Genomic DNA, 24,266 nt, shown 5'->3' with positions numbered 1-24,266 from the left:
CTTCTTTATATCTAACCTAAACTTCCCCTGTTTAAGTTTGAACCCATGTGAGCTGCTTTATTGTTCTTCCAACAAATGTCTGGGTAGTTGATGTCACCCATAAGAACCATGTTCTGTTGACCCGAAGCTTGCTTAAGTGACCCAATTATTGCTTTGTTGGCCTTACTCTCTTGGTTTGGAGGTCCGTAGAAGAGGGCTACTGTATGATCCCCCTCAGAGATGACCCCTCTGATCTTGACCCAGAGGCATTTGATAGGGCTTCCACAATCGCCCTAGTTGACTTCTATTCATTCGAGGTTGTCCTAGAGTGTGACTCCTCCTCCTCTTCTACCCTGCCTGTCTTTACAAAACGGCCCATAGCCATCCATTGCGATCCTCCAGTCATGTGAGTTGTCCCACTATGTTTCAGCTATTCCAATAGCTTTCTGATTGGGTGCAGAGCTCCAGTTCCTCCTGTTTGTTCCCCAGGCTGCATGCATTGGTATACATGCTCTTGAGGTGGTTGGTCTTCTGATTCTCATCTTGGAAGCAGCTAAGGAACGTTTGTCACTGCTCTGGTTGGTCTGGCTTATTCCCCAGATGGTTGCCATGGCGTGAGCATGGACACTTTGGACCCTGCTCCCCAAGTCCTCCAGTTTAAAGACTGCCTCACCAAGTTGGCCAGCCTGCTGCCAAGGATTCCCTTGCTGCTTCTAGAAAGGCGGATACCATGCCTCCCTAACAGGCTACCACCATCAAAGAATGTCCCATTGTCATAAAAGCCAAAATCCTCATGATGGCACCAGCCGCAAAGCCAGTAGTTGATTTGCAATATATGCCTATTTCTGGCTGCACTCCTTCCTCTAACTGTTAAAATGGAGGAGAAGATAACTTGGGCAGCAATATTTTTCACTTGCATCCCCAGGGCTTTATAGTCTTCCTTGATTTTGACCAGGTTCTGGCATGCCATGTCATTCGTGCCCACATGAAAGAGTAGCAGTAGATAGTAGACTCTACTCTTTACAAGTTGTGGCCCCCTCTCAGGTAGATCCATGAGCATAGAAACCAAACCCTTCAGTATGGCACCAGCTACAGAACCAGGCATTTACCTGTTCAATTCACCTACTCCTTCCTTGACTGCTTCCTCTGACTGGGAGGATAGAGGAGATTCCAGCCTGTGCTCCTGATCCTTTTAACATTGGTTCAAGGGACATATAGTCTCTTTTGATGCTTCTAAGTTGCCTCATTATAGTATCACTAGAACCTACTTGGAATAGTAGGAGCAAATGATAATCTGCAGGATCTAGGGAGGGTGCTACAGACTTTGTGCCCAGACTGCTCGGGGCATGACTGAATTTGGTGCCAACTACTGGAGTCAGACCAGAGTTGCAGACATCCCTGGCCTGTGGTGTCAGCTACTGGAGCGAGTGGGAGTCTTTAACCTCTAGTCACTGTGGTGGGAACAGTGTGTCTCCCAAAAAACAGTTACTGGGCAGGCAGACTGGTGTGAGTGAGGTGAGCAAGGGGCTCAGTGTAGGCAGCTGGAGGAGGACCGTGGGTCACAGTCTGTGTGGCTGGTGCTGGCTGCTGGAGGAAGGCAAGTGTCTGTATCTTCCCCAAACCTGGTGTACATTACATTGGGGTGTGCATGTGTGTTCACTATCAAATTTCAAGCTGGACTAGATCGCAAGTAGCAGGGACCTCGGGTCTGGGCCAGGGTATCAGGCAGGCAAGGGTCTCTGCTGGTATGCCCAGGAGGACTTGCAAATGTGGAGTGCCCGGGGGGCAAGAGTGTGTGTTTGCTAGTGAGCATCAGTCTGGACTAGCCAGTGAGTAGGGGACCCATGAAGTGCCTAGGAAGGCCAGTGATCTCAACCCTTGAGCCTCTCTCATCTCTCTCTCACCTGTTTCTGATGTCTCACTCACCTCTTTCATCTATCTCTGATCTCTTTCATCTCCATAGTCTCTGTTGTCTCTCTCACCTCTTTTCTTGCCTCTCATCTGTTTTCTTTCTTGTCTCTCTCTCCTCTCTCCATTCTTTTATATTGGGTTTATGTGGCAAGGTTTTAGTAGTGGTGGGGCTGCAGGGATGGCCTCTGTGAGAAAAATCAGGAGCTGCCCCCATGTCGGACAGAGTCAGTTCCAGCCAGCCCCAAGACGGACCCACTGCTGGCCAAAGCTGAGCCAATCCGTGACACTGCTAGCACATATTTAAGAAAGGGTAAGAACATTTTGCAGCAGATATGAGAGAAGATTGAGAATATGTGAGAGAAACAACTGTGCAGACACCAAGGTCGGTGATGAAGAGGGGGAGGAGATTCCCCTGCAGCCTATGGTAAAGACCATGGTGAAGCAGGCAGTAACCCTGCAGATCATGAAAGACAATGTCGGAGCAGATATCCACGCTGCAGCCTTTGGAGGACCCCACATTGGAACAGGCTTGTGGCAGGAATGGTGGCACGTGGGGAACTCATGCTGACACGCTCTGTTCCTTGTGGACCATATCCAATGGAATTAACCCATGCTGGAACAGTTATTGAACTGCAGCCCATGGGAAGGACCCATGCTTGATCAGGGGATCAGTGTGAGGAGGGAGAAGAAGCAGGGATGAAGTGTTATGAACTAACTGCAACCCCCATTCCCCATCCCCTCTGCACTGCTCAGTAGCAGAGCAGGTAGAAGAGTTGGGGGTGGTCTGACTTCAGGCTCATGGCCATAGTCTATTCACAGCTGTCTGGTAGAATAGAGACAGTATGTGAAAGAACCCTTTTTTATCTTAAAATTAATAAAAACTTAGAATTTGCAGTGACAAAGGCATATTCTATAGAGAAATATATTCTTAAAACTTCTAGAGACTTTCCTAAATGCAGTGAAATATCCACTCTCCTTTTCTTTACACACAATGCTTACATCAGCTCCAGCACACTTTCCTATTCAACAGGATTAAGGAAAGATGACACACACTATGTTTACATCCTTCCAAATCATTCCCAAAATTTCATGTGAGGTACAAAAAAAATTTCCACATAAAACAAAACAATGAAACAAAGCAAAACACAACACAGTCTTGTGAGATGATATCTGGTTTGAACTTACTAGGAATAGGTCTAAGGACATCAGGAATGAGAATCTCCACCAAAGCCTGGTACATCACATGGTCACAATTACCCATCCATTTCAGAATAGCCTCATATTTGCACAGAATAATCAGCTTTCCTTTTGGAAGTCGATTTTCTATTTCACTCAGATTGCTGGTGTGAATAAATGCAACAAATGAAAATGCATGATAAGAAAGGTACAATGGACTTTGAAATTGATTATTTAAAAAAAACTTAAAAAATGTCTCTGCTACGTCCAACTGAAATTCAAACTTCTTCATATGAAACTGGGGAAAAATGGCCTCCAAAGTTCTGCTCCAGTCCATAAATTATGCAGAGGTATAATAAAAAAGTCCCTTGCAATTTAAATGAACCGGACAGTATCTTGTGAAAAGATACTTTGATTTTAGTTCTCCAAGCAAAGTAAAAAATATATGTATACACAACCATTTCAAGGCTGCAGTTTGACATATACTGACAGGCTATATGTCAAATAGTAGACAACATAATTTAACCTGAAAAACTAGTGATATCAAAAAAGGTTCTTAGCCTTAGTAAAACTAAGAATTTCTTTGATTTGACTCCTGCTGTTTTATTATGATGGTGAACAGTAAACAAAAAGAGACATTTACTGACCTCAATTCAATAATAGCTGCATCGCCAGCTGGAGCAGCAGGAGAATAGCGCCAGAAAGTCTGCCACAACTTTTCTATCAGACTAAACTGAAGATTCACAACAACATCCACTATTGCCTAAAAAAATATAAAACAAGTGCAGATAATTTTCTACCTCAACCCCCTCCTCTCAAACCCTTCACAGGGCTATAGCTCCCCCCTGGTCATTTTGCAGAAAAAATAGCAAAAGGTATGCTTATGAATAAACATATAACAACCTTTTCAATAATTTTTTATCAACAAATTTGCCAACTGTCCATACTAGTGTGTACAGAGACTCAGATCAGGCCACATGCAAATACAACGAAGCCTCCAGAAAAGAGCCTAAGCAGATATATCAGGTGAATTCACCTAACCAGAACTTTCAACACTATTAAAAACACAAAGGAAACTTGCTTTTTCATGAATTTTGCCACTTCACTACATGTTTTAAAACACCTTCAGCAATAATTTAAAAACACTTTATTCACTATGAAATGTATCCATAAGTAAGTTCTTAAACAACCTGCTTCTTTAAAACTTGAAGGAAAAAGTGAGCTTATTTTTAATAGCAACATTAGAACTAAGAATTTAATCTGATTTCAACTCCTATAAACAGAAGCGAAACTCTCTCTATATTTTATCTAAAGTTCAATTTATCTAAAATTCTTAAATATATTCCAGTATTGTTATTCTATTACATGTTATTTTCTTTCTTCTATAAAGAGAGAAATTCTAGAGGTGCCTTTTTGTAAACGTTTTTTTCTGAGGGAATAAGCAAAATATTTGAGGAGCACATCAGATACAAGTGGAATAGCTGTAATGTGTTTTGTGTTAGTCATCCTGCTGTACTTAATCTCAGTTGAAGACATGAATTTTCAAAGAATGATTTATGTGAAATTCCTCTTTCCTCTTACCTCACAGTGCTCTCGATAAAGACTTTGCAGTGATTTTATGTCCTCAAGGGTAGTACCATCTGGTAGAGAAGATATTTCAACTTCTCCAAACTCTGGAAGTACTCGAGATGCATCTGTTTCCGTGAGAACATAACAGAAGAAAGCAATTGTGAATGGTGCCAACTACAGTTTGATTAGAAAACATTTAAGTATGATGTAAAGAAATGAAGTCTAGAAGGTCATAATGCCCAAAGAGGAATGTCTTTTATACATAATATATTTTAAAGTTGAAACAAAATTGTGAACAAACCAGATAGCTATTTTTTAAGCAATAGATTTTCAGTTATTCTTGACAGATAGCAGCAGCATTTTATTTGAAATTTACAAGACTTTCAACCATAGCTAACATTTGCTTTATTTCTCATAAATGTTTCCAAGAGATACACTGGGGGGGGGAGGGGGAGGGAGTGCACTGTCAACCAGGGGGACAGTAGAAGAGAAAATTCAAAAACATGCAAACTGTAGTCTAAGGTTCCCAATGATTTCTGTAACAGCAAGTTTAGGCCAAAAGATGTGGTGCTTCAAAATCCTAATAGATGAAACTAAGTGTAAAAATATTGCAATAACATATTTAATAAGCTTTTTTACATAAGTAAATTACTAAATTGCCACTTGCTTCTACATCTGAGAAATCAATATGCTTAGCTACATCAATGAATGTACAAAATGCACATTTTAAACACAAACCTTTGGTTTCTGTTTTTAACTATTCATCTCTTTCCATTTATAATGTTGCAGCACAAACTCAATACACCTTGATAATGGTCAACACAACTGCAGAGCAGAAATAAAATCCAAATTTATGTGCATATTCAAAAAAAAAAAAAAAAGGGAAGCCAGTGGAAATTGATGAACTTCTAGGGAAAGATTTTCACTATGCATTTCTGTATAAAATGCTTCACTGCAATTGCATTGCAATATATTTTAAATCTACAATGAAAGTAGATTTTGCAGTTTTTCTTTTATATCTCTATGATGCATATTAAACAACAATCTAAGACGGCTCTTGAACCTTATTGGACAGACAAACGAGAGTTTAAATACTCATGTTATACAAACGAGAGTTTAAATACTCATGTTATCATTGCCACCAATTTTGATGATCTGATTGAGGATTTTTATAAAACTACCGTAGGTTTAGGGAAAGCTTCCGCTACTGCCAGGGAAGTAAGTCCTGCGGGAACTGAGATCGCCCCTGAGGATATTATTGTAACTAAAAGTGAAGCAGAGGACTTAGAATTAGATGGTCTATTTGATGAACACATTAATCCCTTTGCAAGGCATGTTTACATAAGATGTTTACATCTGGGATCCTGTAGAGATGGGAGTCAAAGCAGAGTGTCATTTTGCGGTACACCTTACACTTGAGAAGTGGAAGACCATTACAGAAGTGTTACAATACGGAACATATAGCTTCTATGAGTATCATTTTCTTTTGCTATCATTGAGAGTTTTGAACGGGGTAACATAACTAAAATAATTATTGTATTTATATGACTTGATGTTCAAGGCAATAATGGAGTTTATTTTATTTTTACAACAGTATAAAACATCATACCTAAAAATTGTTGATGATGTTGACTTTGGGCAATTATAGTTTGTTCAGCAGATGTGCCTGCCTGTTGACCACTTCCTGTGAAACCATCTGCAACTCCATCCACTTTCTGCATAGGCTTGTATCTACAAAATTATCAAATATAAAATTATTCTTTATGTTCACTTTTTTGTAAGTGCGACATCACACTCTGTTCTGCCTGATTTCTAAGTCTCGACATACAATTATGCTAGTTCACAAAAAAGAAAAAAAAATCAGAATAACTGTAGTAAGGAAAGGTAGATCACTGGCAATCCACTGACTGTAGAATGGAAAATATAACTCCATTTTTAAAATAGGAAAAATGTGTCCTGGTTTCAGCTGTAACAGTTTTTTTTTTTCCTTCCTAGTAGCTGGTGCAGTGCTGTGTTTCAGATTTAGCCTGAGAACAATGCTGATAACACATCGATGTTTTAGTTGCTGCTAAGCAGCGCTTACCCTGATCAAGGACTTTTCAGGCTCTCTTGCTCTGCCAATGAGGAGGGGCACAAGAAGCCAGGAGGAAGCAGAGACAGGATACCTTAACCAAACTAGCCAAAGTTCCATGCCACAGCACATCATGCCCAGTATATAAAATCGGGGGAGTCACCCAGAAGACCCAGTTCACAGCTCAGATTGGGCTGAGTATCAGTCAGCGAGCGGTGAGCAATTGTATTGTGCATCATAGAATCACAGAATAGTTAGGTTTGGAAAGGACCTTAAGATCATCTAGTTGCAACCCCCTTGCCGTGGGCAGGGACACCACACACTAAACCATGTCACCCAAGACTCCGTCCAACTTAGCCTTGAACACTGCCAGGGATGGAGCATTCACAACTTCCTTGGGAAAGCCATTCCAGTGCTTCACCACCCTCACAGTAAAGAGCTTCTTCCTTATACCTAACCTGAACTTCCCCTGTTTAAGTTGGAACCCATAACCCCTTGTCCTATCGCTCCAGTCCCTGATGAATAGTCCCTCCCCAGCATCCTTGTAGGCTCCCTTCAGATACTGGAAGGCTGCTATGAAGTCTCCACACAGCCTTCTCTTCTCCAGGCTGAACAGCCCCCTCTTCTCCAGGCTGAACAGCCCCAACTTTCTCAGCCTGTCTTCATACAGGAGGTGCTCCAGTCTCCTGATCATACTCGTGGCCCTCCTCTGGACTTATTCCAACAGTTCCATGTCCTTTTTATGTTAAGGACACTAGAACTGTACACAGTACTCCAAGTGAGGTCTCATGAGAGCAGAGTAGAGGAGCAGGATCACCTCCTTTGACTTGCTGGTTATGCTTCTTTTGATGCAGCCCAGGATGTTTGGCTTTCTGGGCTGCAAGCACAAGGTTTATTGTATTTTTTCCCCTTTTCCCTTATAGTTTTATATTCTCTCTCTTTGTTATTTCCCTTATCATTATTATTAGTAGTAGCAGTTTTCTGTTGTACTTTAGTTATTGGACTGTTCTTACGTCAGTCCATGTGGTTTACATTCTTTAGATTCTCCTCCCCATCCCACCCAAGTGTGGGGGGGAAGGGGGGGGTAGGGAGAAAGTGGCTGCGTAGTTCTGAGTTGCTGTCTAGGCTTAAACCACAACAGTCCTTTTTAGTGCCCAACATGGGGCCTGAATGGTTGAGATAATAACAGATCTGACCAGAGTGTGTCAAAACATATTTCTGATAAGCATTCATTGTTATGGATTAATAGTCACTTGTCACAATGACGATACCCAGAGGATCATGAAGAAGACATGAGAAAGCGGAACGGAAATCCTACCTCAGTTCTGGATGAATGGGTGTGTGAACTGCAAAGGAAAACAACGGTGAATGGGGATCCTCCCAAGAAAGCTGCTGCTCCAGGCTCTGGTGGGCAATGAAAGAACTGATTTTACTTCTACTCCTATGAAAAGGAATTCTACTCCTTTTGTACAAGAAGTAAGTGAAGAATCTTATGATCACTATTAGATGGGCCCTGCCTACAGCCAGGAAAGCAGGGACAATCAGGTTTAATGGACTGTGTGGATAAGATGGCCTGGCACATCAGTCCCACAGGAGTATAAGGCTCTAGTAGATACCGGTGCACAGTGTAGCCTAATGCCATCAAGTTATCAAGGGGTGGAATCCATTTGTATTTCTGGAGTGACAGGGGGATCCCAGCAGCTGACTGTATTGGAGGCTGAAATCATCCTGACTGGGAAGGAGTGGCAAAAGCACCCCACTGTGACTGGCCCAGAGTCTCCGTGCATTCTTGGCATAGACCCTCTAAGGTATTTCAATGACCCAAAAGGGTTCCGATGGACTTTTGGTATATCTGCCTTGGAGATGGAGGAAATGAAGCAGCTGTCCACCTTGCCTGGTCTCTCAGAGGACCCTTCTGTTGTGAGGCTGCTGAAAGTCGAAGAATGATGGACAGCCCCAACTTTCTCAGCCTATCTTCATATGGGAGGTGCTTTAGTCCCCTTATAATCCTCATGGCCCTCCTCTGGACTTTCTCCAAGAGCTCCATGTCCTTCTTATGCTGGGACACCAGAACTGTACACAGTACTCCAACTGGGGTCTCATGAGAGCAGAGTAGAGGGGCAGGATCACCTCCTTCAGCCTGCTGGTCATGCTTCTTTTTATGCAGCCCCAGGACATGGTTTCGGCCTTGCTGGCGACTTGATTTTCCCAGAGAAGCACTTAATACAATGCAAGTCTTACCCAAAGACATCCCTATGGTGGGGGAAGAAATATCCAGCCCGTCGACCGGTCCCAGGAGTCAAGGGTATTCTGCTGATGGAATTTTCCTTGACTCATCCACGATGATGTCTTCCCCAATATTCCCCCTTTGTTGGGTCATTTTATACAATTTTTCACCTTGAAGGTGGAGCTTGAGTGACTCTAGTCGTACATACCCTTATTATTATTGGTGTAAAATTCTCTCACTTCACTTTTAAAGGTATATACCACAAAGAATTCTAAGAGCATGCTCAAAGAGGTGTGATCTGAAGTTGCTAAGCCCCTGGCCATCATATTTGAAAAATCATGGCAGTCAGGTGAAGTTCCCAACGACTGGAAAAAGGGAAATATAACCCCCAGTTTCAAGAAGGGGAAAATGGATGACCCGGGGAATTACAGACCAGTCAGTCTCACCTCTGTGCATGGCAAAATCTTGGTGCACATTCTCCTAGAAAGCATGCTAAGGCACATGAAAAACAACAAGGTGCTTGATGACAGCCAGCATGGCTTCACTAAGGGGAAATCCTGCCTGACCAATTTGGTGGCCTTCTACGATGGGGCTACAGAACTGATGGACAGGGGTAGAGCAGTTGACGTCATCTACGTGGACTTGTGCAAAGCGTTCGACGCTGTCCCACACGACATCGTTGTCTCTAAATTGGAGAGACATCATTTTGATAGGTGTACCACTCAGTGGATAAAGAACTGGCTGGATGGCCGCACACAAAGAGTTGTGGTCAATGGCTCAATGTCCAGCTGGAGACCAGTAACTGGTGGTGTCCCTCAGAGATCGGTGTTGGGACCCATACAACATCTTTTTTAGTGACACAGACAGTGGGATTGAGTGCGCCCTCAGCAAGTTTGCCGTTAGCTGTTAGCACAGAGCATGGCTGAAGAATCTCCATTCTGCTCCATCCTCCATCAATGTTGCCATGGGAACCGCTGTGGAGTGCACGTTCCTGGCACACCAGGTGTAGCTGCATCTTCCCCTGAAAGTCCATTTTTCCTTTACACGTGAATAATGCTACATTTTAAATATAAGTTTAATTTCTAATTATTCCACACAAAGGTACAATGATGTATTAGAAACTGCTTGCCTACAGGCTTCCAAAATTGCTCACGAAAATCCTACATTAAATTACACGGTTAACCCCCCAAAAAAAACCTAATTCTGTTTCTCTTTGAAGTCAAATGCAAACAGTCTAAAACACAAAGGGATATGGCCCATAATATTTTAAAGATGTACTAGTTATTTTTTATGTCATCTAGATCACTTGTTGCCTTATATTTGTTAGTTTCATCATTGTATTTGGAAGAAAATAAACCCTATTCCCTTAAATGAAGTACTGTTTTGTTTTTTCATTTGCTTTTTTTTTTTTTAATTTCAGGTGAAGTTAAATAGTATAATATTCCAGAATTAAAAATGTATTAACTTTCTCCTTTTAGGTTTTTTCCTGCAATCAATATATATTACATGGATTTTTTTACTTCCTTGGAGTTCCAACAATTTGTCTCCAAAGCACAAATAACTTCATAAAATGTTAATGTTATGGTACTGAATCTGAAAGATTTTTAAAAGTGGAGCTATATGAGGTCACAAATGCAATTAGTTTTGCTATTTCCTTGTAATTCTAAAATATACTAAGGCATCATGGCATATCTAGCATTGAAAGAGACTTACAGAGATTACATTTGATTGAAGAACAAAGTCACTGTATTAAAAAGGCCTTAAGAGTGGTCTAAAAAATACGAGATCTGTGTTGTACAATTAAGATTTTTTTTTTTAGTAGAGTAATACTGAATTTACATATGTTCACTCTTTCATATTTGATATAGCTCCAATGGCTTTTAGACAACTATGAAACTGCAGAAGGAGTGAGTCTCCCCAGAAGTACCCTTTACAACCATTATTTACGTCATTGTCAGGAGCACAAGTTAGATCCAGTCAATGCTGCCTCCTTTGGAAAACTCATACGATCAATCTTCATGGGATTACGGACCAGAAGACTGGGGACCAGGTTTGCATTAATGAAAATATCAATAGTAATTGTGAATGTGAATCTTGTATGCTAAAAGCAAGCAAGCAAACAAAGAAAAAATATTTAAAACCCTACTGTTAAGGGAGTTGCCGAATCCAGTGGTCTTCAGGACCCAGGAAACTCCTGGTCTGCTATAGCTAAAGTCTGTGTACCCTTAAGACCCAGATATCTTTCATCTCAGACCAATGAATGCATCTACTGCTGTTCCCATTTGCAGGTCCAGCTGGAAGTGAGACTGAACATGTGTTCCAAAGATGCAGATAAACACACACATGGCACTAACACAGCTAACCAAACAAGTTAACATAGAGCAATGCCTTTATCAGCACCCACATAGACACCAATAGCACTCACGTAAACATGAACACAGCTTATCAGGACTGAAGTTGACTAGTGAAACATACACAAACACAAGCACAGAACTGTTTTATTCACAGTGACTGCATAAGTAATGTATTTGGTTTTTACTTTCCTTATTCTATTTAAATGAAGTCCAGCTGTAAAGTACTGGAAAATATAGTTTAAGTGAACTGATTTACAGAAACTGGTATAACCTAGTTTTATACTAGGGCAAGAGGGAAGTAAAGACTAAGTTTTATGTACAGTTTTCCAGTCAAGGCAAATTGTGAAGTATGATGCATATGCATAAAATTAATGTTATTTCTGTTCTTTCATAAAGGGGGAACTCCAAATACCATTATTATGGGATTCGTGTCAAACCAGATTCTCCCCTTAATCGGCTACAAGAGGACATGCAATATATGGCTATGAGACAGCAACCCATGCAGCAGAAACAGAGGTAGAGTGTTAAATTAAACTATTTTTTCATATTTCTAGTTCATGTAGACTTACCTGTACTCATTTATGTGGGAAAGTTGAACCTCTAGTGGAAATTCTTTAACTTCTCTTGTGAAAAATAAAGGTTTGTCAGATCTGCACTTGATATCACTGGAGTCTGATATCAGTAGACGTGAGAGAGCACATACCTAAAAACGCATAATTTTTTAAGAAGTGATAACAAAAGTAAAATATCATGCAGTTCTGAACAGATACTTCTTGGCAGTGTTGAGTTATTTTCCCACAATCTGGAAAAAAAAAAAAAGTAATAGGAGCTTTGAATTTCAAATTCTGTTGTTCATTTTCATTACTTTAAGCAGCACATATATAAAATGACAGAAGAGCTTGTGATTAGGTTCAGCTTTGTGTTGATTTCCTCCTCCTGGCAAGAACTGATGTATCAAAACACTGGACTTGAGGAGAGAAGACTTGGGACTCTTCTGGGCTCTGCTTGGAATAATCCCATATGAGGTAGTCCTACTGGGCAAAGAGGTCCAGGAGAGCTGGTAGATTTTTCAAGGATCACCTCCTTGAAGCTAAAAAACAGTCCATCCCAACATACAGGAAGTCAAGCAAAGGTGGCAGGAAGCCTGCATGGATGAACAAGGAGCTCCTTACAAAGCTCAAACATAAGAAAGTATGTAAGAGGTGGAAGCAGGGTCAGGAAACCCAGGAGGCATATAGAAAGACTGTCTGAGTATGCAGGGATGGTGTTAGGAAACCTAAGTCCCACCTATGAAAGACAAGAAGATGCTTGAGAGTTGTCGGCATGGATTTACAAAGGGGAAATCATGCTTGACCAACCCAGTAGCCTTCTACAATGTGGTGACTGGTTCAGTTGGTGAGGGGAGAGCAATGGATACTGACTGTATTGACTTTAACAGGTAGACACTGTCTTCCTGTCAGGGAGCAGCGAGGGCTGGCTTCTCCCTTAAGGGAGGAGATGGGAGTCAAGCACCATGATACGCACAGCAGGGACCTCACCAGCCTGTGCCTGGTCCCATACCATCCAAGCGAGGTGAGCAGGGCAGACCTGGAAAGGGTAGTGAGATTCAAACAAGAGTCCAGGTCATCAGACAAATTCTTGGTGATGAGGTGGGTCCAAGGTCAAACCAGGAAGTCAGTCCACAAATCAGACTGAGGTCTAATGAGGGTCACAGTCCACTGATCACTGGGCAGTTCCCTAGTGTCAAGACAGGTCAAGACAGAAAGCTAATCCATGGCTTGGGGCCCAGGTCAATGGGATCCATACCAGCCACAGGCATGGCTGTTGCTGAGCTAGAGATCAGTACTCCTACAACATAGGGAACTTATCAATGTGTATAAATACTTGATGGGAAGGAGTAAAAGATTGAGCCAGACTCTTCTCAGCAGTGCGCAGTGACAGGATGATGGGCAATGGGCACAAATTGGAAACCAATAATGTCATTTAGTTGAAAGGCACCTCTGGAGACTGTCTAGTCCAACCCTGTAGCTCAAAGCATTATCAGCTAGAACAGGTTGCCCAAGACCATGTACAGTTGTGTTTTGAATATCTCTAAACATGGAGACTTCACAACCTTCCAGGGCAAACTGATTCAATGTTCAACCACCCCTATATTAAACAAATAAACAAACAAACAACCCCCCCACACACACACATTTACTTATGTTTAAGTGCAATTTCCTGTATTTCAATTTGTGACCACAGCCTTTTATCCTTGCACTGTATACTAATGGAAACAGTGTGGATCTGATTTATTTATTCAATCTCAACAGTATGTATATAAAATAGTTTTGAAGTTCTTTGTTCATCCTCCAAATCAGTTCAGGTGTGCAAAGATTTAAGTAAAATACACTTCCAAATCCCAGAGAATCTAAATAGACTAAATGTAGATAGCAGGGAGATAGCTTGACCGTGTGATATTGTCGTGGTTTAAACCCAACCACAAAAGCTCGTTCACTCAGGCCCCCCCCAACCCTCCCCAGTCCCAGAGGGATGGGGAGGAGAATCAGGAGAATGTAACTCCCACGGGTTGAGATAAGAACAGCCCAGTAACTAAGTGTCCTGGGTTTACCAGCCGAATCTTAAAAGTGTCCCGTGTTGAGGAATCCGCCATTTCCCTGGGGATGCTATTCCAGTGGCTGATTGTTCTCATTGTGAAAAATTATCCTCTAGTGTCCAACCGGAATCTCCACAGGAGTAACTTGTACCCATTACCTCTTGTCTTTTCCATGTGATACCCTGTAAAAAGTCAATCTCTGCCTTCTGTTTATCCCCCCTTTAAATACTGGTGATAATGTCTCCCCTCAGCCTTCTTTTCTCCAGGCTGAACAAACCCTCTTCTCTCAGCCTTTCCTCATGCTGCAGGCTTCCCAATCCTTTGCTCATCTTTATAGCCCTTCTCTGGACCTTCCCCAGCCTGTCCACATCTTTTTTCCATAGTGGTGACTCAAACTGAACACATTACTCCAGGTGTGGCGTGACAAGTGCTGAGTAGAGTTGGATAATGACATCTTTATCTCTGCTGGTGATGCCCTTGTTGATGTAACCCAGCATCCTGTTGGCACTCTTTGCCACAGCAACAGCATACTGTTCACTCATATTGAGCTTGTTGTCCACCAGGACCCTCAGGTCTGTTTCCACAGAGCTGCTGCCCAGCCATGTAGCCAGCTGTGCTGCAGTCTTTTATTGTGTTTTCCCAGGTGCAAGACCTTATGCTTGTCCTTGTTGAACTTCATAAAGTTCTTGTTAGCCCACTCTTCCAGCCTATCCAGGTCATCCTGCAGGGTGGCTCTCCCTTCGAAAGCATCTACTTCCCCACTCAGTGTGGTATCATCAGCAAACTTGGTCAGGATCCATTTGAGCCCATCTTCCAGATCATTTATGAAGATATTAAACAGCGTTGGGTCAAATATTGATCCCCGGGGGGACCCCACTAGTGACAGGTCGCCAGTCTGAAAAGGAGCTATTTGCCACCACCCTCTGGATGCAGCCTGTCAGCTAGTTCCCCACCCACTGCAGAGGGGAACTCCCTAGACTCCTTTGGTAGATGATCAAGAGGGGTTCAGATGAACAGTGGCCCTTTCTTGGCAGGGGTTTGGAGTAGATGATCTCCAAAGGTCCCTTCCAACCATAATGATTCTGCGATTCTATGATTTTTCCAGGTTTTTGGTGTTGTTATTTTTCCCCAGTTTTTCTAATTATTTTTAAAAAGTAAGCAAAATGTTTTAACATTTGTGTAATAATTCTCTTATAAGGAGATATTCACAGCAAAGACAAAGAATCACAAATGTTTCCTTCTTTCTTCTGATTACTCAAATAGGGAAATGTTATTTATCTTCTATCCTTTAAATCAGCTGTCAATTATGTTAGCTTTTTCTGTACAGTGGTATCAATTTTACATCTTCTCACTCATCATATCCAGTTGGATAGACACTTTTAGCTCTTGACTTCTTGACAAATAGTGTAGGTTGATGTTGGGGTTTAAGCCTTGTTGGCAAGTCAGCCACGCAGTTTCTCTCACATCCCCGCACGGAGGGATGGGGAGGAGAACCAAAAGAATGCAACTCCCAAGGGTTGAGATAAGAATAGTCCAGTAACTAAGGTATAGCACAAATCACTACTGCTACCACCAATAATAACAATGATAAAGGACATAACAAGTGAAGAGAATACAACACCTCACCACCCGCCTACAGATAACTCACCTCCCCCAGCCCCACCGAGAACTGATGGATACCTAGCTCAACCCCGCAGTGCCCCAGCCCTTCCGGGTCACTCTCAGTTACATCCTGGGCATGACATGCTGTGGTATGGAATACCTCTTTGGCTAGTTTGGGTCAGGTGTCCTGTCTCTGCTTCCTTCTGCCTTTCCCTCCTCCCTGGCAGAGCATGAGGCTCACAAAGTCCTTGGTCAGTCTAAACATTTGAGCAGTAACTAAAAACATTGGTGCTATCAGCACTGTTCCCAGGCCAAAAGTCAAAAACACACCACTGCAACAGCTACTAAGAAGGAGAAAAATGATTGCTACTGCTGAACACAAGACACTTGAATTTATGCTACAGATCAGTTTTGCAGTTTGAAAGGTCATGCAAGTTTCCAACTTGTGTCACAAAATGTTGTTTATATGTATCAAGGTTTTGGTAGGGGGCAAGGGGCCTTCTGCTGGACACAGGTGATTACAGCTGGCTGGTCAATGGACCCAATCTAGGCCTGACCCGAGCAGCGATCTGGGCCTATTTTCCTCCCTTTTTCAGAAAATTCTTCCGCTGTATTGCCCCACACAATGATGTCATCAATGCATTGCAGGTGTTCTGGAGCTTGCCCCTGTTCCAGTGCAGTCTGGATCAGCCCATGGCAGATGGAAGGGCTGTGTTTCCACCCCTGGGGCAGTCGGTTCCAAGTGAACTGGACACCCCTCCAAGTTAAAGCAAACTGTGGCCTGCACTCTGCTACCAAAGGAATCGAGAGAAATGTATTGGGAATACAAATTGTGGCATCCCACTTGGCTGCCTTTGACTCCAGTTCAAACTGAAGTTCTAACATGTCTGGTACAGCAGCAGTCAATGGTGGTGTGACTTCATTCAGGCCACAATAGTCTACTGTTAGTCTTCACTCTCCGTTAGTTTCATCCACTGTTGATGGTGCTACCTCACTATGATACTGATGGACAGGGCTAGAGCGGTTGACGTCATCTACCTGGACTTGTGCAAAGCATTCAACACTGGCCCACATGACATCCTTATCTCTAAATTGGAGAGACATCAATTTGACAGGTGGACCATTCAGTGGATAAAGAACTGGCTGGATGGCCGCATGCAAAGAGTTGTGGTCAATGGCTCAATGTCCAGCTGGAGAACAGTAACGAGTGGTGCCCCTCAGGGATCGGTGTTGGGACCGGTCTTGTTCAACGTCTTTGTCGGTGACATGGACAGTGGGATTGAGTGTGCCCTCAGCAAGTTTGCTGATAATGCCAAGCTGTATGGTTCAGTCGATATGCTGGAGGGGAGGAATGCCATCCAGAGGGACCTTGACACACTTGTGAGGTGGGCTGATGCCAACCTTATGACGTTCAACCATGCCAAGTGCAAGGTCCTACAACTGGGTCAGAGCAATCCCAGGCACAGCTACATGTTGGGCAGAGAAGAGATTCAGACCGGCCCTGTGAAGAAGGACTTGGGTGTTTGGGTCAATGAGAAACTTAACCTGAGCTGGCAGCGTGTGCTTGCAGCCCAGAAAGCTGACCGCATCCTGGGCTGCATCTAAAGGAGCATGACCAGCAGGTCGAAGGAGGTGATCCTGCCCCTCTGCTCTGCTCTTGTGAGACCTCACTTGGAGTATTGTGTACAGTTATGGTGTCCTCAACATAAAAAGGATATGGAGGTGTTGGAACAATTCCAGAGGAGGGCCACAAGGATGATCAGGGGACTGGAGCACCTCCCGTATGAAGATAGGTTTAGAAAGTTGGGGCTGTTCAGCCTGGAAAAGGGAAGGCTGCGGGGAGACCTCATAGCAGCCTTCCAGTACCTGAAGGGGGCCTATAGGGATGCTGTGGAGGGACTCTTTGTCAGGGACTGTAGTGACAGGACAAGGGGTAACGGGTTAAAACTTAAACAGGGGAAGTTTAGATTGGATATAAGGAAGAAGTTCTTTACTGTAAGGGTGGTGAGGCACTGGAATGGCTTTCCCAAGGAAGTTGTGAATGCTCCATCCCTGGCGGTGTTCAAGGCCAGGTTGGACAGAGCCTTGGGTGACATGGTTTAGTGGGAGGTGTCCCTGCCCATGGCAGGGGGGTTGGAACTAGATGATCTTGAGGTCCTTTCCAACCCTAACTATTCTATGATTCTATGATTCTATGATTATATACATATTCATCATAATTCTGTGAAGTGCCCACCCAGTTCTCGTTGCTCTTTGCAGATGGTAATCTGTGTAGATAATGCAGTGAATTTGAGGAGTGGTCTCTGGGGGTCATGGTTGTCATTTGGGGAGATATACCCACATTCATTTTACCCTTTTATGGAAATCCATTATTTAAGGACATTGGAATGCTTGTTAATTCTTGCCAATTATCTACATGTTCTTGTTTGGGCAGACTTATGACCCTGAGAGGCTCCTTTAGCTGTTTCCCTCTTTGTCAGGCCTTATTGACAGGAGGATGGCCCACATCCATTTGAAGGAAGACATCTGGTCCTTTTGTTGCACTCAGTCCCACTGTCCATGTCCCCCACAAAGATGTTAAACAGCGTCAGTCCCAATACCGACCCCTGAGGAACACCACTCATCACTGATCTCCACTTGGACATCGAGCCATTGACGACAACTCTGAGTGTGACCATCCAGCCAATTCCATATCCACTGAGTGGTCCATCCATCAAATCCATGCCTTTCCAATTTAGAGACAAGGATGCTGTGTGGGACAGTCTCAAATGCCTTTCACAAGTCCAGGTAGATGACATCAGGAGACTGTGTAAAACAAAAAAAATGTCCTACCTATTCAGAAATATATTGACATGCATTTTCTCCTTCAGTTTCTAGATAAGTGTTAATCGGGAATTAGAAAACTGGATCCTGTGCTACGGCTTGTAGGTAAAAGAAGGTATTACAACTGTGGATGTGCATCTGGGTTGTGTTTCACTGGACTTGACAGTGATGGTTACATAGCTGTTTGGAATCCTTGTTCAATGGAAATTGCTGGCACACTCCTGGAGGTTGCCTGAGTGAGGAAGCGTGGGGTGTGGCCTTCTCTCCAGGGCTTATTCCTACTTTGCTGTTCTTTGCTGTTTGGTTTGGTTGTTGTTGGGGTTTTTTTGTCTGGTCAAACATTTCCTTTGGAAGGAAAGAGCTGTTTCAGTTCAGTAGATTTCTTGTGGATGGGGGCAGTTACTAAGATATTGTTTCTTGTTTTCAGCATCAAAAAACTTTAATCCAAATCCTATAAGAAACAAAGACTGATTTCCCAGCTGATGTTTTTAGACTCCAAAAACATAATATGCAATGTTAACTGCTTATAATGTGCTGTCCACAGCAGAGAGATAGCCAGGTATATTTTGTACTGCAATCAGTGGAGCTATGCTGCTTTATGCCAGATATGGTGGAAATCCAGCAAGCCACCTGCCCCAGTGCATTGCTAACATGAGGGTGGGCTGCTCCCATTAATGCTAGGGGTTAGTGTAAAGATGAAGGGATGTTACAATCAACCACTGCCTCCAGCAGCTTCAAGGCCCAGGGTTCCTCCTGTCCAGATGCTGGAGCCCAGCCTAGTGTGCCCATACACCTAGGGGTCTCCTTCTCAGGACAACAGCCACAGCAGCTGCTTTCCTATTTGCAGGTTCAATCAGTAGCAAGGCTGAGTGTTTATCCCAGAGGTACACACAAAGAATACACTGATGTGGCCAGCTACACAGACTGCTACAAAGGCCCTGCCTTCAACAGTACCCATATATAACACTACCAAGGACTCACATAAACATAAGTATAGATAGTAAAGTCCCCTTCTTCCTGTTCAGCTGGTAGGGATTGAAGTTCACAAGTGAAAGCACACATGCCCTCACTTTAGGTTCACAAGCACATGCACATTCGCAGATCCCTCGAGTATCAGACTGGCCCCTCTGTTCATCATGATATAAAAGAGATTCACCATGTCTTGGGAAGAGTAAAGAAAGATGGAGAACACCACTGTTGGGAAACTCTTCTGAGATCATCACTGACAGCAATGGGAATTTTTAATTTAATATTTCAATTGATATCTAATTAAAAAGACATAGTAATGGAGAAGGCTACAAGGACTCTCAAGATAAGGAAGGCATGCAACAAAAGGACCAGATGTCTTCCTTCAAATGGATGTGGGCCATTCTTGTTGGAGAGTTTATTTTTCCAGATTTTGGTGTCACACCCAGTCATGATTTTACTAACTCCAATACGTCTACTGTGCATAATTATATTGTATATAAAGGTTTGGTATATGATAAAACAAATAATGGAACTTCAACCACCCAAACCATGCAAATTAACAAATTGCACTGCTTCATGATCTACTTAACATGGATCTGTAAACTCATAAATTACCAGTATACTATTTATGGCACAGAGGCAAAAGGTGACCATACCACCACTCCGTGAGGGCAAGATGAATTGACTATAGTCATGGGGTCAAGTGTGAAAATGTGCACACCCCACACCCCTCAACCATAGTCCTGGGCAAGGTCCGACTCAAGCCAAGTTTGAAAAAACCTTTGTAGTTGGTATGCAAATGTGACTATAAGTTAATTGTCTTACTGATAGCATGCTAAACTTGAAATCTTAGCTAAGTGATTTATAGGATTGATTGCCCACATATGTGCTTTAGACATAAACCATTAACCAGATCTGTGACTAAGTCTGTATCCAGCCGCAACTAGACTCCTCTCTGAAAAGGAGTTTAGAAAGCAAAGGGGTCCTTTCTGGACCTCATGACACAACAGGAGGATCTCCCTGACAGTTTTGTCTGACCCTATCCTCTATGCAGTAAATAATCAAGAGTACCTTGCCATTGAATCTTGTTAAATCACTGTAGCATTTACTATAAAACTTTGCTAAATCACTGGTTTATATCAATAAACATATTGCTACTTCTGTCTTATGAGTGAAGTGTGTCACTCCATCCACGACACCTGTGTATGTATGTATATGCACACGTGTCTCTGGGATACACGCTCGGCTTTGCTACTGGTTGAACCTGCAAATGGGATAGCAGCAGCCACATCCCTCAGCCTGGGGCAGAGACCCCTGGGTCCACAGGCACACTGGGTTGTGCTCCAGTGGCTGGCAGAAGGAGTTCCTGGAGGTGGAGGCTAATTCTAACATCGCTTAACAACTTGTGAATTGCAGGATGGCTTTTTGAACTTGTGATTTAGAGAAAATACTATTAGGTAAATTAATGATAATTAATTTTTAAAGTTTCATTAGAGCTAAGAGGACCAGGTGCTATGGAACCAAATCTGTAAGATTATTTCATAACAGTGAGGCTGAAACTTTAGGCACAAATGTCAAATGTATGCAGTTGTCAAATGCCAACATTTTCCTGAAAGAGTCAGCTGAAAAAAAAAAAGGAGTAAACACTGTGGTGGGTTGACCTTGGCTGGTTGCCAGGTGCCCACTAAGCTGCTTTATCACTCCCTCTCCTCAGCAGGACAGGAGGGGGAGAAAATAAGATGAAAATATAAAGGCAGTTTAATAAAGAAAAAGCAAAGACCATGTGTTCTGGATTTCCGAAGGGCCAACTTTGGCCTCTTCAGTCAACTGCTAAGGGAAGTCTCATGGGGAAGTGTACTAGACGGTAAAGGGGCTCAAGATAGTTGGTTAGCATTTAAGGACCGCTTCTTCCAAGCTCAGGATCGGAGCGTCCCAATGAGTAGGAAGTCAAGTAAGGGATCTAGGAGACCAGCGTGGTTAAACAAGGAGCTGCTGGGCAAACTCAAGTGGAAAAGGAGAATCTATGGATTATGGAAGGAGGGGCTGGCCGCTTGGGAGGAATATAGGACAGTTGTTAGAGGATGTAGGGAGGCAATTAGGACAGCTAAGGCCTCCTTGGAACTCAATCTTGCTAGTCGGGTTAAAGACAATAGAAAGGGCTTCTTCAAATACATAGCAAATAAAACTAACACAAGAGGCAATATAGGCCCACTGCTGAACGAAGTGGGTACCCTGGAGACAGAGGATATAAAGAAGGCAGAGGTGCTGAATGCCTTCTTTGCCTCTGTCTTTACTCCTGCAGACTCTCCCCGAGGGCCCCGGATTTCTATAGCCCCAGAAGGAGTCAGGACAAAGGAGGAGTTTGCTTTGGTTGATGAGGATTGGGTTAGGGATCAGCTATGCAAACTGGACATCTGTAAATAGATGGGTCCGGATGGAATGCACCCACGGGTGCTGAGGGAGCTGGCGGAGGTCATTGCTAGGCCACTTTCCATCATCTTTGGTAAGTCGTGGGAAACGGGCGAGGTGCCTGAGGATTGGCGCATGGCAAAGGTCACACCAATCTATAAGAAGGGCAAGAAGGAGGACCCGGGTAATTATAGACCGGTCAGCCTTACCTCCATCCCTGGAAAGATGATGGAACAACTTATTCTTGACTCCATCACTAGGCATATCAAGGATGAGGGGGTCATTAAGAACAGCCAACATGGTTTTATGAGGGGGAAGTCATGTATGACCAACCTTATAGCCTTCTATGAGGAAGTGACTAGGTGGAGGGATGATGGTAGAGCGGTAGATGTAGTTTTTCTTGATTTCAGTAAGGCATTTGATACTGTCTCCCACAGCATCCTCATAGATAAGCTAAGGAAGTGTGGGCTTGACGATCAAGTAGTGAGGTGGATCGAGAACTGGTTGAAAGGAAGAAGGCAGAGAGTTGTGGTCAATGGCGCAGAATCTAGCTGGAGGTCTGTGACTAGTGGAGTTCCTCAGGGGTCGGTGCTGGGACCGGTGCTGTTTAATATTTTCATCAATGACCTGGATGAGGGAACTGAGTGCACCCTCAGCAAGTTTGCTGATGACACAAAACTGGGAGGAGTGGCTGACACACCAGAGGACTGTGCTGCCATTCAGCGAGACCTGGACAGGCTGGAGAGTTGGGCGGGGAGAAACTTGATGAAATTTAACAAGGGCAAGTGTAGAGTCTTGCATCTGGGGAAGAACAACCCCATGTACCAGTACAGGTTGGGGGTTGACCTGCTGGAAAGTAGCGAAGGGGAAAGGGACCTGGGGGTCCTGGTGGATAGGAGGATGACCATGAGCCAGCAATGTGCTCTTGTGGCCAAGAAGGCAAATGGCATCTTAGGGTGCATTAAAAAGGGAGTGGTTAGTAGGTCAAGAGAGGTTCTCCTCCCCCTCTACTCAGCCTTGGTGAGGCCGCATCTGGAATATTGCGTCCACTTCTGGGCCCCTCTGTTCAAGAAGGACAGGGAATTGCTTGAAGGAGTCCAGCGCAGAGCCACAAAGATGATTAAGGGAGTGGAACATCTCCCTTATGAGGAGAGGCTGAGGGAGCTGGGTCTCTTTAGCTTGGAGAAGAGGAGACTGAGGGGTGACCTCATCAATGTTTACAAATATGTAAAGGGTAGGTGTCAGGATGATGGAGCTAGGCTTTTTTCAGTGATATCCAGTGATAGGACAAGGGGCAATGGGTGTAAACTGGAACATAGGAAGTTCCACGTTAACATCAGGAAGAACTTCTTTACTGTAAGAGTGACAGAGCACTGGAACAGGTTGCCCAGGGGGGTTGTGGAGTCTCCTACACTGGAGATATTCAAGGCCCGTCTGGACAAGTTCCTGTGTGATGTACTGTAGGTTACCCTGCTCTTGCAGGGGGGTTGGACTAGATGATCTTTTTAGGTCCCTTCCAACCCTTGGGATTCTGTGATTCTGTGATTCTGTGAAAGCAAAAGAAAGCATAAAGATTTATTCTCTACTTCCTAGCAGCAGGCAATGTTCAGCCACTTCCTAGGAAGTAGGGACTCGGTACACATTGCGGTTGCTCTGGAAGACAAATGCCTTAATAATGAATGCCACCCCCCCACCCCACCCCTTTCTCTTAGCTTTTTTATTGCTGAGCATGATGTCATATGGTATGGAATATCTCTTTGGTCAGATTGTGTCAGCTGTTCTGTTTATGTCCCCTCCCAACCTCTTGCCCACCCCCAGCTTACTGGCCTTTGGAGCTGGGGGGTGGGGGCTGGTTGGGCAGGGAGGGTGGAGCTCACACAGCCTTGATGCTGTGGGAGCACTACTCAACAGTAGCCAAAACACTGGTGTGTTATCAACACCTTTCTAGCTACAAATACAAAGCACAGCACTATGAGAGCTGCTATCGGGAAAGTTAACTCCATAGATAGAGGTAACTTAGTGCTGGTCTGGAGCATGCAGAGTTTGACAGAAACTCTTTTGACTGTGGAAAACTCACATTTGGGTCAATTAATTGCTCGGATCCATGTTAATTCACTGAGTTACTGTGGTCAAAACCCAAAAGTTTTTTTAAACTTTTAAAACAAACACCAAAAATTCTTGCAGAAAAAAAGGGGGTTTGGAGGGACAGTGGTGTAGGGCAGAAGAAGACTTTGTTACGATAACCCAGGATAATTTACCTCCCTCATCCAAGTATGTAGAGTCTCAAGCACGTTTTATCTTGTTGTCATGGTAACCCAGGATAGTTGGTTTCTCCCCCCCATCTGCACAGGCGCCAACTGTGGATTGCAAATTTGAGCAAAACAGGACATTGCATATGTATGATATGTTAATCAGTACAAATTTTATTATCCACCCTTGCAGTGCTTTCATTTGAACTTCACTCTTGAACAGGGTTCCACTGTGTCATGCCCCCATTTGATTAGCATCACTGTCCCGGCGGCTCCCACTGTGGTAACAGGTGTTCATTAAAGACAAAGCTTTCACTCGCTGAGTGTTGTG

The 24,266-nt window shown here is 43.5% G+C and overlaps 1 protein-coding gene across 2 annotated transcripts in view; it reads right to left on the bottom strand.

Annotated features, from left to right (window-relative positions):
- LOC136004244 (transcription factor RFX3-like) overlaps positions 1-11,895 on the bottom strand; it is a 37,678-nt gene extending 25,783 nt beyond the window's left edge. Inside the window, exons 1-6 of one of the 2 annotated variants that reach the window (XM_065660568.1) lie at positions 11,857-11,895; positions 8,025-8,110; positions 6,245-6,366; positions 4,648-4,760; positions 3,714-3,829; positions 3,076-3,230 (exon numbers count right to left, since the gene is read on the bottom strand). In XM_065660568.1, the coding sequence (XP_065516640.1) occupies positions 3,076-3,230; positions 3,714-3,829; positions 4,648-4,760; positions 6,245-6,356 (496 nt within the window). In that variant the 5' untranslated portion in view covers positions 6,357-6,366; positions 8,025-8,110; positions 11,857-11,895. Of the gene's footprint in view, positions 1-3,075; positions 3,231-3,713; positions 3,830-4,647; positions 4,761-6,244; positions 6,367-6,718; positions 6,802-8,024; positions 8,111-11,856 lie in introns of those variants that run through there. The other variant, XM_065660569.1, reaches the window with a different exon arrangement.
- Positions 11,896-24,266: the final 12,371 nt, after the last annotated feature.

This window comes from Lathamus discolor, chromosome W, assembly GCF_037157495.1.
Source record: "Lathamus discolor isolate bLatDis1 chromosome W, bLatDis1.hap1, whole genome shotgun sequence".
NCBI lineage: Eukaryota > Metazoa > Chordata > Aves > Psittaciformes > Psittacidae > Lathamus > Lathamus discolor.
This window is presented reverse-complemented; position numbering and strand designations above follow the sequence as displayed.